General features: G+C 41.5%; 1 protein-coding gene across 1 annotated transcript in view; it reads right to left on the reverse strand.

Moving 5' to 3' along the window:
• LOC120921714 (proteinase-activated receptor 1-like) overlaps positions 1 to 18,886 on the reverse strand; it is a 48,366-nt gene that overhangs the window by 19,643 nt on the left and 9,837 nt on the right. Inside the window, exon 2 of the mRNA XM_040334254.1 lies at positions 1,999 to 2,025. Coding sequence (XP_040190188.1) covers positions 1,999 to 2,025 — 27 coding nt within the window. The remainder of the gene's footprint in view (positions 1 to 1,998; positions 2,026 to 18,886) is intronic.

Genomic DNA, 18,886 nt, shown 5'->3' on the forward strand with positions numbered 1-18,886 from the left:
CGTAAGGACAGCTAGACGTTGACCGGAAGTGACGCGGAACCCAGTCCGACCGGCATTTTTCATTGCTCGTGTTTATTTTATGCTTGTAAGCAGCTCTATTTATATTTTTAATAGATTCCCTTATTCTACGTACTTCACGATGGAAGCTTTTATTTTGTCTCTTTCCTGGTGATTTCTACATTCTACGCTGAGTCACCATCTTGCTGAAGACCAAGTTTTGCATAGCAGATACCAGGACGCCTCAGCACTTATCAAGTTTGGTTGCAGTGACTTCAGGCCGATGATACACAAGGGGGAGGTAAGCGCTCTGTGAGCCCACCATCTAGGAAGACTCATCTGTGAAGCATACATGTGTTGCTTTTGCTAGCACTCACCTGACAGCTTTTTGGACATCCACTTTGAGTTCATTGACTCTTATCACAAAATCACTCACAGACTATCATATCATTCAGTGTATTCAGCATCCCTGCATGTGTTATATTTGAATTGAGTTGTTTGACACGGCGGTGTCATTTATTTTCGTTTGTAGATTCATGGTTATTTTGTCCACAATTTACCTTAATTAGGATTGCACTCACCACTTGGTTTTTAATATATCACACCATTCTCACTTAGATGAATTATTCCATTATTTATCATATATTTACGATTTAGTGCATTTGATTGCGCTCGTCACCTAAAAATTTTTTTTATTTATTTATTTATTTCAATCTATTTGTTAGTGTTTGTACACAATTAGACTTGAGCAGCACTCTTATTTTATTGCACATTTTTCCCTTTAAATAGTCTTATTTCATTATTGGCTAGCGCTTAAGTCACTTTTTTACTTTTCAGCACTAGATATTGGTAATGTGCTCATTCAGGCGGACCTGAAGGGGTCGTTTAGTCCGGCCCACATACTGCAGGCCACAAGGGCAATACTATACCTGAACCTTGATTATGCTAGCTTCCAACAATATTTTTGGTTTAGGTCACCACCAACACCCAAGGCCCAATTTTTATGCACCTGTTTGACAGGCATGCAATTTCAATTTTTTTTACACATTTTTAAAAGCAGAGCCCATTCCTGCGTGCAACAAGAGTAACTGTGAGGGGTTACAGTCTTCAGGCATGACGTCCTTAAGAACTATGACTTACCTACTGTCAGCAGGATTCCCCTCTGACAGCAGAATATAAACAAAACAATTGCTGGTGTTAAGAAATTAAAAGAAAAACAGTGTGGGGATCCCCCCTCCGATCCATACCATGCCCTTCCGGTCTGGTATGGATTTGGAGAGGAACCCCACACCAAAATTAAGAGAGAAGTATGCCTTTCTTTTTTAAATCATACTTACCTAGGTAGTTGCAGCAGGCTCCTGGGTGGATCCCAACTACTATATACTCGAGTATAACCCAAGATTTTCAGCCCTTTTTTTTAGGCTGAAAATGCCCCCCCCTCGGCTTATACTCGAGTCTATACTCCTGACTGTGTACCTGATTATGGTGCAGAGTCAGGCGGCGGGCGGCTATTGTGGAAAAGTCGCGCCTCCTCCTTGTTCTGATTATCTGATTATGGTGCACTGCAGAGTCAGGCAGTGGGTGGCCATTCTTGAAAAGTCGCGCCACCTCCTCATTCTGTTCCGTGATAGGCGTTTCTAGGCACCTGCCAACTGACAGCTCCCATTCCCAGTGCCGAATGTGGGTGGGAAACAGAGATGTCATATGCCAGATTTGTTTAAATTTGTTACTGTAGTATTTAGAAACTCTAACATATCCACATTTCCCAATAATACAAATTGTGGCCGCATTTCAATTCAGAACAAAATGAACCGCACATGTCTGATGCTGATCATTATAACATTAGGTGATAGGCAAACCACCATTTCTGGAACTAAAGTCATCCATCTCATGGCAAAATGTATGGCTTTTAGATTAAACAGGGAATTGTTAACAAAGGCAAACAAATTGTGCAGACATAATTGAAGTCATGACAGTTGCATTGTATGATAAGTTCCTTACCGTAGATAATAAACGTAGATTCATCATCTGTAAAAACATTGGAGTTAAGTGTCAGAGAATCATACAATCAGAACATACAATTCAGTTATTTTATTATACAATTCTCTTTTTTTTTACATTCTTCTATCCATGTTCATTTATTTTAATTAAAACTTCATGAGTAATGAGTGTTTAAAGGGTCACTAAAGGCAATTTTTTTTTTAAATACCAAACATGTTATACTTATCTCCACTGTGCAGCTCGTTTTGCACAGAGTGTCCCCTAACCCTGTCTTCTGGGGTCCGGCTGTCTCGGCTCCTCCTCGCAAAAGCTTTCCACCTTCATGCGAGCGAGCTCGGATGGTGGAAAGCTATTGCGAGCACGCTCCTATGATACAGCGACGGGCATAGCTGCCAACTGTATCCCTCGGCCCCGCCCCCCGCACGCCGTGTCATCCGCTGTGATTGACAGCAGTGCCAGCCAATGGCACTATATTTTTATTATTAATTCTTGTTTATTTGTAAATATAAACCGTACCCACCCCCTCCCACCCCCATCCCCTAATGGTTTGTCCCTTGCTTTCCTTTTAGTCTTCTTTAAGGGCGTTGGAAAAATTCAGCTGTTCAGAATGAGGCAATTAAGGCCTCTATAAGTAATCCAGAGGATTACCACTGATTTGCTGCATCCTGAGGCTTTCTGAGTGAAGGAGAGCAGTAGCTGAAAGTCTTCTGAGGAGGTGAGGAGGTGATTGATTTTTCTGTGTGATAAAAATCAAAAATAGACTATTGTTTTTCTGCTGTATGACCAGCAGTGTCTACCCAGCACTAGGCTGTGCCAGACTCCCTAGATAGGTTCCTGTGTGGTGAAGGTAGATGCCCCAAGTGGCCAGGGTTTATTTTATGTTTGATTTTGTTTATGCTGTTTGGATGCTTGCACTTGTTTCCAGCAAGATGGAAGAATAAACCAAAATCTTTGTTTTCAACCGTCTTCGACTGCCTGTCTGTATAAATTCAGTGTGTAGTGAACCCATCCAGGGGGTCACACACCCCGCTACCGAGCTAACCCCTTACATTACCCACTTTCTGCTATTATTTTTCCCAAGTATTGCTCCGTTAATTTAAAATCTTTCCACTGTCTCCATCTCTTATTATGTATATTGAGTTGGCCCTCTTTACTACTACATAGGTATTCCAGATTATTATAGTTTTCCACCCTTTCGAACCATTCTGTTATGTCTGGTTTCCTTGTCAGTCCCTTTGCGGCGTTTATCAATGTTGGAATTAGTGTTTTCTTCTAACTCATTTTTTATTCTTTTGATTCGTGAAACAGACAGGTTTGTATGGTATTGGGTACCTTTTTCCCAGTTATCACTTCAATATATATGAAGGACACTTCAGGTGTCCTGTGCCATCTCGAAATGCATTTATAGTTAATTTCAATTGTATTCATATCAGTTGCGGTGTTATGTACGGATGCTATTATTCTTTCTACTTGTTGGTCGTCAAATTTCTTGTTTATTTCATTTTTCCATTTCCCTATAAAATAGGGGTTTCCTTGTAGAGCTAATTCTGTCAGGGTTTGATACGTTCTTGATATCACATGCCTTAATGGAGTTTGTGTAGAGCATAGTTTTTCTAGAGCTGTTATTTCTTTTCGTCTCTTATAGGCGAGGGTACTGAATTTACCAGATGTTTTAGTTGTAGATATTCCCATTCACTAATATCCCATGTGTTTTTTTTTTTTCTCCCGGAATGTTTTTATCTCTCCTTGATCTGTGATGTCCTTTATTTGTGCTGCCCCCATTTTAGTACCCAGCCGAGTCCCTTTCTCAGGGATAAAAAAATTAGTTTCCGTGAGTGAAATTAAAGGTGAATTATAAGTCCATTTATTCTGTCTATAAATTAAATCCCAAACTTTAAAAAAAAATGTTGTTAATCCGTGTGTATCTTCATCCAACACTCTATACTTTTGTGGTATCCATACATTTTCGTGCAGTGCTGTTTTACTTATAATTAAAGGTAATGTGTTGGGGCGCTCGCTAATTAGGAATATTAATAAATTAGTAAATAAATAATCTAAAATCCCAGAATGAAAAATCCCATGCAATTTCCGTGCATGACAAATTACAACATCAAAAATGTGCAGCACTAAGGTGCATGATAGGTAATAAGTGCTAATCAGGTGCATCCATACATTAAAAATAAATTCAAGCAAACGGCACTGAATGTGCAAATTAAGTCCAATGTAAACAATAAAAATAATGGGGCAGATTCACGTACCTTGGTGCATATTTCCACCGGGCGCATTGTATCTAAGATACACTACGCCGCCGTAACTTTTTTTTTTTTTAATCCCCAAAGAATTCGTGCTGTAAGTTACGGTGGCGTAGTGTATCAAAATTCCAAACGTGCAAAGAAATGTAAAATGTAAAGTCCACAACGTTTTCCAAATGTGCAGTGCTCAGAACTAGCTCAGAAAGTGCTTCACTCCCCACGTGCCCAGTCTCACCAGCCTCTTACCTCTAAGAGGCTTAAAGTAAGCCTTATGTGAAATCCCAATGGCAGCTCCTCTTTCACTCCAACTGCAGCAGCGTTTGCAGATCACCTTCACTTCACAAAGGCAGCGCTTAGCCAGTGTACAAGCCCCTCTTCATTTGAATCAATGACTCCCCATAAGGCACATATGGAAGGAATAACGCTCACAATAATATAAAAATGTCAGCATCATTTTAATATAAACAGTATACACTCACATTTCAGTTAAGGATCTCAAACATCAGACATCAAACACAGTAGTTTCTCCACTCCCGGCCGAGAGCAGAGACGACGTCACCATTAGCTCACTTCCCTTGCACGTATCGTGGCTGTGCACGCCACTTAATCATAGGGTATGGAGCTGTGCTGACAAGGGTGACTATTTAAAACAATTTCCTTTCCTTTCTGGGATGAAAGAGTCCTGTCGGGTTACAATAGGACCAGTAAACAGCGGAGCTCCCTCCACTGGTCAAAGGTAGTAATCACACCTAATATCAACTAGGCATGAATGATCTACTTACTCCCTCCCCTGGTGGATATATAGCATAACACCCTTAAACGGAGATAATAAACAACAAAAAGGTATTGTAGTGTGAATAATAATTAATTAAGCCACTTGATGATTTCCTTGAAGCTCACAATTACACACGATAATCCTGAAAGGGTATCAATAATGATTCCCACATGATTGGGGATGAGGATGGAAGATAATTGTAATGGGACATAATAAATAAATAACACTGCTTCCTCCACTGGTCAAAGGTAGTAATCGCACCTAATGTCAATTAGGCAAGAATGATCTATTTACTCCCTCCCCTGGTGGATATATAGCATAACACCCTTAAATGGAGATATTATATCAAAGAGGTAATAAGTAGGATCGGAGTGTGAATAATAATTAATTAGGCCACTTGATGATTTCCTTGAAGCTCAAAATTACACCCACGATAATCCTAAAAGGATATCAATAATGATTCCCACATGATTGGGGATGAGGATGGAAGATAATTGTAATGGGACATATTAAATAATAAATAACACTGCTCCCTCCACTGGTCAAGAAGTGAAATTAACTCTCAACCTTGTTTAAAGGAGAGAATCCAAGTGGTCAACGGTCCCAAGAAGGTCTTCAGAGACTCGGTCTGGAGGAAACAGAAGTCAAGGAGAGGGTGCAGGGCGGGAACAAAGAAAAAGAGGAAAAAAAGAATAATAGGAGAAGGAATCATCAATATTAGTGAGGTGGAATTAAGTAAAGAATTGAAGGTACTTGATAAAGGCCTAAAATTCGCCCAAAGAAGAATCTAAATAAATTCAATGCGTATGTAGATATTAACAAATTTGCAAGAAATCTACACATAAAGAAGTATATGATGAACAAACCTGTTGATTGCACAGTAAGGAATAACAATGTGGAGAAAGAATTCCAATATAGCAATCTAAGGAATAAATCTTTGTTCAACCCACCCATGGGGAATGAGGGGCACATTGAAACCTTTCGAAGAATGGTATTGAAAGATTTGCATGAATAAAAAATAAAAAAGATCCATGATCCGGGAGATATGAAAAATGGTATAAGAAAATTAGAGGAAAGAAAGGATATAGTGGTAAGACAAGCTGATAAGGGGGGTGCCATTGTGATTCAGTCGAAAATTGCATGCACCCAAGAACTTGAACGCCAACTGAGTGATAGTGATACGTATTTGAAATTATCTGGAAATCCAATAATAAGATACAAAGATGATTTAGCTACACTAATAGGGAGAGGAAGAAAAAAGGGCCTTTTAAACAAAAAAGAGGGTAAATATCTTCAGCCCCTTGGGTGTAAAATCCCAGTGATCTATACTCTTCCCAAGATCCACAAATCCAAGGAAAACCCACCAGGGAGACCCATTGTGAATGGGATAAACTCAGTGGGCTCACGTATCGGAGAATACATTGACTGGTTCCTCCAACCCTTGGTGAAGAAAACTGAATTGTACTTGAGAGATACAAAACATCTAATACAGCTACTAGACACCATCAAATTGGACGATAGACCGATATATCTAGCTACTTCCGACGTATCGTCATTATACACCATTATTAACCACAAGAAAGCCATACAGGCAACAAATTGGGCCCTGAAAGGTCTTAGTGATCTAAAAAATGCACAACAAAGATTTATCAGTGATTGCCTTGAATATAGTCTTGATCACAATTACTTTTGGTATGAGAAAAAATACTATAAACAAATTTGTGGAATCGCAATGGGCGCAAAGTATACGCCAAGTGTGGCCAATTTGTATATGGCCGAATAGGAAGAAGAGGCCCTGTACAATAGGAAACCCCAACAGTTATTACTTTTTAAACATTTTATTGATGACATTATAGTAATCTGGGCAGGGGATAGGGAAAGTTTGATTGATTTTGGTTTTAACTTGAATTCGAATGGAAAAAATATCAAACTCATATGGGAGATAAGTGACGAGAAAATCAATTTTTTGGACTTGGAGATCTTGAAAGAAGGAATGAAATTAATAACACAGACCCACTTCAAAACGATAGATATAAATAGCTATCTACCATTGGATAGTTGCCATCACACCCCGTGGCTAGGAAATATACCAAAAGGTCAGCTCCTCAGATTAAGAAGAAACTGTACTAAAAATGAAGTATTCTTAAAACAAGCTAAATTTATTGGTCAAAGATTTGTTGAAAAGGGATATAAACAAGATTGCATTGACAAGAAGATAGAAGATGTATCTGCCATGGAAAGAGAAGCATTGATCCAGGACTCAACCAGAAATAATACATTTGCATGTGGTGTCCCTTTGGTAATGGACTACAACGTCCAACATAAACAAATCGAGACGATATGTAAAAAATATTGGAATATCATCAAAGCTGATTGACATCTAGGGACAATCTTGCCTGAGAAACCCATGTTTACATATCGCAGAGCTCCCACCTTGAGAGATATGGTTGCAAAGAATGTTCTAGATCCACCCACAAAAAAAGCGTTCTAATTTTTTAATGGGAAAGGTTTTTATCCGTGCAAAATGTGTTATACATGTAGACATACAAAAGAATGCAAAAAGAAGAAAGAAAGTTTTAGATCTACCCTTACCGGGAACGAGTATAAGATCAAAGACTTTATTTCATGCAAAACTGAAGGTGTGGTCTATCTCCTTGAATGTCCATGTCAGATTCAATATGTGGGGAGAACTAAAAGAGAACTATGGAAAAGGCTTCGAGAACACACACAAAATATAAAAAATGGCTATCCGAAGCATAGTTTGTCCCGACATTTTGACAGATGTCGTAATAGAGATCCCTCGTCCTTAACCTCCCTGGCGGTATGATTCTGTCTGGAATTACGTACCAAAAGCGGTACAATTATTTTGCAAGGAAATTTGGCGTTTTATACTGTAGGCCTGTAATTTTTAGAAATAACTCACTTAAATCTGACCAAGCAAGAGTCTTGTAGGCATCCCGGGTATGATTTTTTTTTAAAACAAATTTTTAAATTATAATATAATAAATAATTATAAATAATTATAACAAATAATAATATAATTATAATAAAAATTATTCAATAATGTAATCAACTCAAAATCACTGAAATGTGCTCAGTTGCAGAATTGTCGCTGTCATTATTTTTTTTTTTTTTATGACGAATTTCCCCATTTCTGCAAGTGATTATAATTTATTATCGCTGTTTTCTAGCTGATCTAAAACCATTTTTGACATAAAGGGACACTTTTGGACAATCTACAGTTTTTAGGCAGAAATTACATTTTTTATTTTTATAAAAGTACATGCAGGGCACTGGGCAGACCACTAGGGACAAGGGGGGTGTGTATTTTTTACATACAGTACTGTAATCTATAAGATTACAGTATACTGTATGTAAGGTGTTTGTTTACTTTTTTGAATTTGTCGCCGTTCTCTGCTCCCGTGCGTCGTAACATCGCAGGGAACGGAGATCGGCGGCACACGGGGAGACTGTGAATCGAGCGAGGAGGTCCCGCTCGCTCACACAGCGGGGTGGCATCGCTGGATCCAGGGACAAGGTGAGTAACTTGCCTGTGGATCCAGTGAAAGGTAAGCCGCGCCGCTGCACACTCTGCACGTCCAGCCCGAGCGTGACTCGGGGTTACCGATCCTAGCATAAAAAATCAACCCGAGTCACGCTCGGGTTTACCGCCAGGGAGGTTAAAAGTATGAGGAATTGAAAAATATAAACCGCATTGGAGGGGGGATGATAAGGTAAAAAAAATCAGCCAATTAGAATCCCACTGGATAGATGAACTTTGCACTTTAGTACCCCATGGACACAACGTCGAGTTTGATTTGAACTGTTTTATCTCCAATTTTTTTATATTTTCCTCTGTCCAGTTTTAACCTTTTAGTGAGTTTTTATTCATTTTAAAATATGAAAGTTGTACTTTACAGGGCCCTTAATCATGGTACTGTCACTTATGTGACACCCAATTACCTTGGTGATGCAGTTTGATGTTATTTCTATTTAGTTATATTTTGCTATGGCTGTCTGCATTCCCATTTATTTTTATGTGGAATTATTTATTTATACATTGATCCCCACTATAGGATTATTGATTAATTGTATGAAGATTATTAAGTGGTCGTTTCATACTATATAGTAATTACAATTTGTTCATACATTCCTGGGACCGTTGACCACTTGGATTCTCTCCTTTAAACAAGGTTGAGAGTTAATTTCACTTCTTGACCAGTGGAGGGAGCAGTGTTATTTATTATTTATTATTGTTATAATGTTATTTATTATTATTATACAATTATCTTCCATCCTCATCCTCAATCATGTGGGAATCATTATTGATATCCTTTTAGGATTATCGGGTGTAATTTTGAGCTTCAAAGAAATCATCAAGTGGCCTAATTAAAGTGGAGTTCCACCCATAAATATAACATTACATCAGTAGTTTTAAAAAATTGTCATTAGTCCTTTAAGAATTTTTTTTTTTTTTTAGATGCCTTCAAAGTGTTGTTGCTAGGCAGAATAGTTAATCTTCCCTCTTCCTGCACCTAGGTGCTTAAGCTTCCTAACCTACACCGCACAGACTCCTGGGAATGTAGTGGGTGTAACTTTCCAGGAGTCTGTGCACTCCCCAGTCTCGAAGAATCATGTGACTTGGACAGTACAGGTGCTGAAACCTGATCTGAAACCTATTACACTGCTTGTGCAGCACTGAGCATGTGCGAGATCTGCAAGGCTGAAATCCAGGAAGTCATACAGTCTGGCTTCATGATGCCCACACTTAAGATGGCCCCAGTCAATTTCTATTTTATAAAGTGTCTAAATGCTGTAACAACCTAACAAAACGGACCTTAGTTTACAGACTAACTTTACTAGAATACATTAAGCTTGTGTATTACAGGGGTATTTATATTTAAAAAGTGAAATTGTGGCCGGAACTCCGCTTTAATTATTATTCACACTCCGATCCTACTTATTACCTCTTTGATATAATATCTCCGTTTAAGGGTGTTATGCTATATATCCACAAGGGGAGGGAGTAAGTAGATCATTCTTGCCTAATTGACATTAGGTGCGATTACTATTTTTGACCAGTGGAGGGAGCAGTGTTATTTATTTATTATGTCCCATTACAATTATCTTCCATCCTTATCCCCAATCATGTGGGAATCATTATTTATACCCTTTCAGGATTATCGTGTGTAATTGTGAGCTTCAAGGAAATCATCAAGTGGCTTAATTAATTATTATTCACACTACAATACCTTTTTGTTGTTTATTATCTCCGTTTAAGGGTGTTATGCTATATATCCACCAGGGGAGGGAGTAAGAAGATCATTCTTACCTAGTTGATATTAGGTGCGATTACTACCTTTGACCAGTGGAGGGAGCTCCGCTGTTTACTGGTCCTATCGTAACCCGACAGGACTCTTTCACCCCAGAAAGGAAAGGAAATTGTTTTAAATAGTCACCCTTGTCAGCACAGCTCCATACCCTATGATTAAGTGGCGAGAGGGAAGTGAGCTGTTGGTGACGTCTCCGCTCTCGACCGGGAGTGGAGAAACTACTGTGTTTGATGTCTGATGTTTGAGATCCTTAACTGAAATTTGAGTGTATACTATGTTTATATTAAAATTATGCTGTTGCTTTTACACTATTGTGAGCGTTATTCCTTCCATATGTGCCTTATGGGGAGTCATATGTGCCTTATGGGGAGTCATTGATTCAAATGAAGAGGGGCTTGTACACTGGCTAAGCGCTGCCTTTGTGAAGTGAAGGTGATCTGCAAACGCTGCTGCAGTTGGAGTGAAAGAGGAGCTGCCATTGGGATTTCACATAAGGCTTACTTTAAGCCTCTTAGGCCGGGTACACACGGACAAACATGTATGGTGAAAGCGGTCCGTCGGACCGTTTTCACCATACATGTCTGCCAGAGGGCTTCTGTACGATGGTTGTACACACCATCGTACAGAAGTCCGCGCGTAAACAATACGCGGGGCGTGTCCGCGGTGTCGCCGCGTCGATGACGCGGTGTCGCCGCGACAATGACGCGGCGACGTGGGCGGCCCGCCTTTAAAATGCTTCCACGCATGCGTCGAAGTCATTCGACGCATGCGAGGCACGGCGGGCGGCTGGACATGTACGGTAGGTCTGTACTGACGACCGTACATGTCCGAGCGGGCTGAATTCCAGCGGGCTGTTTTAAAACAAGTCCAGGAATATTTGTCTGCTGGGAAAAGGCCCGGCGGGCAAATGTTTGCTGGAATTCGGCCCGCTCGCGCCCACACACGACCAAACATGTCTGCTGAAACTGGCCTGCGGGCCAGTTTCAGCAGACATGTTTGCTCGTGAGTATGGGGCCTTAGAGGTAAGAGGCTGGTGAGACTGGGCACGTGGGGAGTGAAGCACTTTCTGAGCTAGTTCTGAGCACTGCACATTTGGAAAACGTTGTGGACTTTACTTTTTACATTTTTCTTTGCATGTTTGGAATTTTGATCCGGAATTTTGCACCTTTAATGCGTTTTTGCACAATTGCATGAAGACATTTATTCTTATTGTTTACATTGGACTCCTTTTGCACATCCAGTGCCGTTTGCTGAATTTATTTTCAATGTATGGATGCACCTGATTAGCACTTATTTAATTTTTTTGCATGTTTGGATTTTTGATCCGGAATTTTGGAATTTTGCACCTTTTAATGCGTTTTTGCACAATTGTATGAAGATATATATATATATATATATATATATATATATATATATATATATATAAAATATATATTATTTTTATTGTTTACATTGGACTTATTTTGCACATTCAGTGCCGTTTGCTTGAATTTATTTTCAATGTATGGATGCACCTGATTAGCACTTATTACCTATCATGCACCTTAGTGCTGCACATTTTTGATGTTGTAATTTGTCATGCACAGAAATTGCATGGGATTTTTCATTCTGGGATTTTAGATTATTTATTTACTAATTTATTAATATTCTTAATTAGCGAGCGCCCCAACACATTACCTTTAATTACTGTTATAAGTGTGTGAACACCCAATCGTTGTGGCTGCTGCTGTAGTCTATCCGTTATTTAGTATCCAATAGTGTGGTTTGCGCATCTAGTTACCCCCCATTTCAACGTTTTTACTGTATTTTCCATTCCAATCCAGAATGACATTACAGGTCCTCTTATCCCAATTATGTCCCATAATAACATTAAAGGTCCTCTTATCCCAATCCTGTCCATAATAACATTACAGGTCCTCTTACCCCAATCCTGTCTATAATAATATTACAGGTCCTCTTATCACAATCCTGTCCATAATAACATTACAGATTTTTTTCTTGGCTTGCTTGATTTTGAAAGGACAGTACACAATTTTTTTAAACAATTTTAGGGTCCCCCTAAAATTTAATAAAAGACCCTTATTCAAAGCAAAATCTCTTCATGGCTGGTTAAACAGTGCACAATTGCTAATCCCCACCCCTTTCCTGGCCACCCAGACTTCATGCGTGTTATGGGGTTTTTGTTAAATTTTAGGAGGACCTCACTTTATTTTTTAATAATGTGCTGAGAAAAAAATGTCATGGAGCTCAGACTGAATTGCTGGATAAGGGTCTTCTATGAATTCAGGGAGGAAAAACAAGCTGATTTTATCTATTTTTACTGTCACTTTCAGAAAACAAAAACAGGATTGGTTTCTTCTTATAACTCAGACCAGACCCATATCAAAGCATGCAGCCTGGGTGGCAAAGACACCATGCTGATGGGGACAAGGACCTCATCGCCACATCCTTTCCCCCAAAAGAAATGTGAGGGTCTGCAGGGGCAAAATTATCACAATCTGGAACCCCCTTTTGGAGTAAAAAAAATAGTTGAATGTGAACTCTGGTGAAAGAGAGCATAGCCAGGAATATTAATAGTCCAGTCATGTGAAGAATAAAGCCAAGATTCAGCAATACCAATTAAATCATAGTTCTCTTCCTGCACCAAAGCTTCCAACTCACCTATTTTTCTTGGCAGACTTCTGGCATTGGTAAACAAACACTGTAATATGTTGCAACATTTTGCACACGTATTTTGCATATTTTTTTATTATAAATAGTACTGTTTCCAATGATTGCTTGTAACATGGAAACCTTATCACCTGCCATCTCCCATCTTTCCCCATTCCATCTACCAATAGGGACTAACCCCGTCTGACCTATTATATACTAATTCACCCTCCCCCAGTCTTAGTTCTGTAGCCAGCCTTCCCATAAACCTTTCCCCCAGCACAGCAGACCCCCTTTCATTTAGGTGCAAACCATCTTTAGCATATACGTTGTACCCCAATGAAAAGTAAGCCTTTTGCTCTAGAAACCCAAATCCTTCCCTCTTACACCAGGTCTTTAGCCATGCATGCATTCAGCTCTCTAATCTCCCCCTGCCCTTCCTGTGTTGCCCATGGCACAGGCATTATTTCAGAGAATGTCACCTTGGAGGTCCTTCCCTTCAACTTGCAGACCAGTTCTTTCAAATTTTTCTTAAAAAGCCTGCACCTTCCATGCATTCTGTCATTGGTTCCAATATAGACCAAGACAGCTGGATCATGCCCAGTCCCTTCCAGTAATTTAACAACCATGTCCACTACATGCCGAACCCTGGCCCCAGGGATACAGAAAACCATTTGGTTGAGGTGATCCTGGTGACAAATTATTAGTCCTTATGATTATAGAATCGCCTATTACCACCAGCTGTCTAGGCCTACTGCATTACCCTTACCACCCCTACTAGATGGGCTGCTCTGGCTGTTAGGGGTAGCAGTGACATCTATGGCTGCCACATCTGAGCTTTACACCCCCCCACACCCTGTTTGGGTGCTCAAACCGGGGGCTGGCCTTCCCTTTCCGTGAGCCCCTACCACCCCCTCTGACTACAGTAACCAGTCTTCCTACCTGATAATCCTGATTTACCGCCTCCACCCTCCCCATCAACACTTTTAACCACCTGCTCACTGAGTAGAGGACCCCTTGCAAGGTTGTCAGTTCTGCCCAGTGTTGCAATTTGCTCCTCCAGATCTCGAACGTGAGCTTCCAGAAGGGCAAACTGCTCACATCGGTTGCAGCAGTATCCATCCTGGAGCTGTTGCCCCTTTACTGTGTACTTGCAGTGCACTGCACAAAACTGTCAACCTTGCTAGCGCTCATTATCCCAGGTACTAACAGGAAATGTCATATGTTACTTACAGGTTGAAAGACTCCTGTTATCATCTACTGTTTTAAACTCTAGTATTTTCATTTAAATTTGCCATTTTGTCAATGTTCCAGCAAGCAAAATGTGAGCAAGCTCAGAGTGAGTATCTACAGGAAGTTATATAGTACCTGTAGGCTAGCACATGTAAACAATTAACCACTCCTCTAAAAGTGGTTGTAAATAGGGAAGAGCTTGGTGTTCGACTCGAACATCGTCTGTTCGTACGTTTGACGAATTTCGAAAAAAACGGGTCGTTCGCGCCAAATTCGAGTGACGCACATCGGCCCATAATTCACTGTGGCATTGCGCGCTGATGATTGGTCAAGCATGCACCATGAACCTGCATGCTTGGCCAATCACAGCGCGCAAAAAACAAAGAACCATAATTGGCTAAAGCCAGGGTAGCTTTGGCCAATTATGGCTCAGGGGGTTTAGTACATGCCCCACACTATATAAGGCCGCCTGCAAGGCGGCCGCGTGTAGTGTGTTTCGGCTTTGTTAAAGAGAAGTCAGTCAGTCAGTTAGAGAGAGAGAGATTGGCCAAAATTGAAGGGAAGTGTTGAAACACCTGTGAGGGGGAATGGCGCGCACGTGCACGTGAGGACGCGCGCGCGCTCGTAGGTGGGGGGAGAGGACAGCAATGAGATTGCTCGGCTGCGAGGACGGACCGCGCCGATGAACGAGAGGAGGAGGAGGCACCTTTCACCCTGACGCGTCACACGCTGAGCCCCGCTGTGTATGGCACCATCAGACGCTGCTAAACTGCTGCTAAACTGAGCCACGCTGCCTGCACTAAGGGCGGATCGAACAGCTGGTGAGGAGCGGAGGCAGATGAACGGAAGCAACACAGAGATCAAAGTAAGGAGAGGGACATACAATGTGAGGACCGAGGCTGCCGATCACGCAGATGGACACCCCAAACCACCAGCAATAAGGTCAGATCTAAGCCACCTTTTTAATGGGCAGGAAGGAGGATGGAAGCTTGGAGGTAAGGCAGGGGGGATCACCCTTTCTGGAGAAGTAAAGGAGGGTCTGGAGGAAAACATTTAGGCCAACTTATTAAGGAAGATTGGAGAAGGTCTGCTATTAACTTAATCACTGGTATATGCTAAGTAAATGTGTATGTGATGTTTTTGGAGGTGGAGGAATATGGAGTATAAGAACTGTCTGATAAACCCTAAACCATCTGAATTGAGTACGACTGTGTAAGACACCAAACACTGTATTATATTAACTGAGAGCTAACAATGATAAAAGACGACTGAAAGATAACTAGTGGAGCGGGGGGGAGAAACGGACCCACCTACGCCTGTTACAAAATAACTTAAATAGCCCAAACTAACACATATGCACAGGACATAAAATCCCCAGTGCAGCATACTGGGTGAATGACGGACCCCCTCGCTGCTCACTATTTTTTCTTATCCACCTGAGGAGTCCAATTACTTGGGGATCCCCCTTGCTCCCCTGTACTGCGAAAGAGGGGTACGGCCACGATCACCCTGAAAGTCCTTCTACTCCCTGGCCCTAAAATAACCAGATAGTCAGATTACTTAAAGGCCTGAATCTCTGAATACCTGCATTGGATTAGGGGAGAGGGGAGTGGGGGACGGAGGGGGGGGAGAGATTGTGAGGAGATCTGGAGCTCAAGTATCTTCTCCTTTTTCTCTCTTCTCCCCTACAAACCCCAGAAACAGATACCTAGAAGGAGAATTGTTCTCGCCTCTCTTTTTTCCCAGTCCTTGACGCACATAAATACTGGGTTTAGCGGTTGAATGAAATACTGATCTATGCGGCTTAAACTATCAGAACATCTGAAAACCGAGATAATATCGGTAGGTGAGGAGCCAGGAGAGGGGTGGAGGGGAGAAGGACAGAATTAAAGGAGCAAACAACAAATCCCTACAAAGTAAACATTTGGCCTAACCCAGTTTGACATGCCATACTGAGTCTCTCCCTGACACTGGACTCTCTATTAACCCGCTGGGAATAGGAGGCCAAGCTGGGGAAGAGAATTAGAAGGAAGGTGACTAAGATGAGTAGAATGACGAGTAGATCAACAAGGGGGGGACCCCCAACTACTCCAAGCAATACAACAGCAACAAGTTCGATTAGACCATTCGTAACAAGAGGGGAAAGTCCGCGGGTCCCCGAGGCCCAGGGAGTAATAAAGCAACAACAAACGAACAAAGTCAAAAAAGCTGAAAATAAGAAACCCCAGAGTGACATTTCTAGAGAAACATCTATAGAATTAAGAGAGGAGGGACCTACAGGAAGCAGACTGGAAAGTAGCAGGGTGGATGAACGAAACGCAGACACTCAGTCCCCCTCAAAAGGAGAAATGGCGGAGATGCTATTAAGGCTGGAAAATGTGATAAAAGGTGAAATACAGAATTTACGGACAGATTTTATCCACATGCTCTCTAGGATAGAAACAGCAGAGGAACAGATAGAGAGACAGGAGCGGGAATCAAACGCACTAAAGGTCCAGATGGATCAGATTCAATTGCAACAGAGGCATATTCTCTACAAACTGGAGGATCAGGAAAATAGAAGCCGGAGACAAAACTTAAGGATAAGATTCATACCAGAGAAGAGGGACGAGGACCTCAGGCCAATAGTGCAGAGGATATTTAACCCAATACTGGAAAGAACAATAGACAACCCAATTGGAATCGAAAGGGTCCATCGAGTGGGAAATCCGAAAAGAACGACCCCCGAGCGAACAAGAGATGTCATAATGAGGTTCAGATTTTATGAAGAAAAAGAGGCAATTTGGAAGAAGCTGAGGGGACAACCCCCGATAGTGTTTGAAGGGACGGAGCTGCAGATATTCACGGATGTTGCCCCAGAAACCCTGGCAAGGAGATGGTTGTTAAAACCGCTCTTGAAACGGATGACAGACTTGAACATTAAATATAATTGGGGGTTCCCCGCTTGCCTAATTGGAACAAAGGAAGGGAGATCTGCGACACTAAGATTTCCCGAGGACTTAAGGGAATTTTGTAGAAAGTTGGATATCCAGGTCCCTGACCTACCAGGTTGGGGGTAGGGGGGGGACAGGGATGGGAAGGCGAGGGGGGGAGAATGGAAACTCCCCCCCTCCCCCCTCTCCCTTGTTTCCCCTAGTTTCCCTTTCCTGTCTTTGCGTTTTGCGTTTTTCTTTTTTGCCTTTTTCCTCTTTTGCTCTTTTTTATCCTTTGCTTGGGCTCTCCTCTGACCTCGGGCTGGGGCTTTGTCCCCTCCCCCCCCTCCCGGGTGGAAAACCGGGAGGGGGGGAGGCAATCTCAGACCCCCACCCAGAGCGATCTGGACCAAGATATGGAAGATGGTCCAGAGGCCTTTAATAGGCCAAATAGGGGGGAGGGAGGGAGGGGGGAAGAGATGGGAAGGAGGGAGGGATGGGTTGGGGGGGGAGGGGAGGGAGGGGGGAAGGGGGAGGGGGGGAGAGGGAGGGGAGGGGGAGGGAGGAGGGGGGGGAAGATATCCTATCTCACCAAAACAAGCGGAAGAAACTGTAACCAACAACCAAGATGCCGGTAATTAAATGCCTATCTTATAATGTAAAAGGCCTCAATAGTCCATCAAAGAGACATAAGGTACTAAAGGAACTAAAGAGGTATAGGTCAGATGTTTTCCTCCTGCAGGAAACCCATCTTACATTGGGATCAAACATAAAGCTATATTCCCCTGACTTCCCCATATGGTACTATGGGGACACCATTTCTAAAAGGGCCAGAGGGGTAGCAATTGGGATAGCTAAGGGGATTAGGTTTGTGTTAACAGACCGAATGACAGACCCAGAAGGGAGATTCCTCTTTTTAAGGGGAAAACTAGAGGAGGAGGAATATACTCTTGTAAACATATATGCACCGAATACCTCCCCGATGAAATACCTCCAGGGAATCCTGGGGAAATTAAAAGATTTCAGGAGGGGAAAGATAATATTGGGAGGAGACTTAAATTTTTGTATGGACACAAAGGCCGATAAAACACACCAAACATTAGAGACTCAAGAAAGGCAACTGAGAAAGGTAAAAGGTAGTCTACATAGAAGCCAATTAGTAGACACATGGAGGATCTTTAACCCAAGCAAACGAGATTATACATTTTATTCTTACGTACACGAAAGTTACTCCCGGATCGATCACATTTTCATTGAGCATAGAATGTTAGATGCGGTGGTCGAGACAAAAATAGAGACCATGACGATTTCCGACCATGCCCCAATCAGTATATCCATAAATATTATAGGCAATCAAAGGACCTACCCAAATTGGAGACTAAATGAGAAACTACTAATAGAAGAAAAAAGTTTAATGAGGGTTAAAAAAGAATTAGAGGAATATTTTAAGATAAACAAGACAGATGAAATTTCGGCAGCAACATTATGGGATGCCCATAAGGCGGTGATTAGAGGGGTGTTAATCTCCGAAGGGGCGAGGAGGAAAAAAGAAATGAACAGTAAGAAGGAAAAATTAGTAGATGAGATCTTCAATTTGGAACTAACACATAAGAAAAATGGTAAACAACGAGATATTTATCTGGACCTAGTTAATAAGCGGAACGAACTTAAAGAACTTATTGATCGGGAAACAAGAAGGGAATTTAACTTGGTGGCAAGGGAGAGATATAGGTG

This window comes from Rana temporaria (genome assembly GCF_905171775.1).
Source record: "Rana temporaria chromosome 3 unlocalized genomic scaffold, aRanTem1.1 chr3z, whole genome shotgun sequence".
In the NCBI taxonomy this organism is placed as follows: Eukaryota; Metazoa; Chordata; class Amphibia; order Anura; family Ranidae; genus Rana; species Rana temporaria.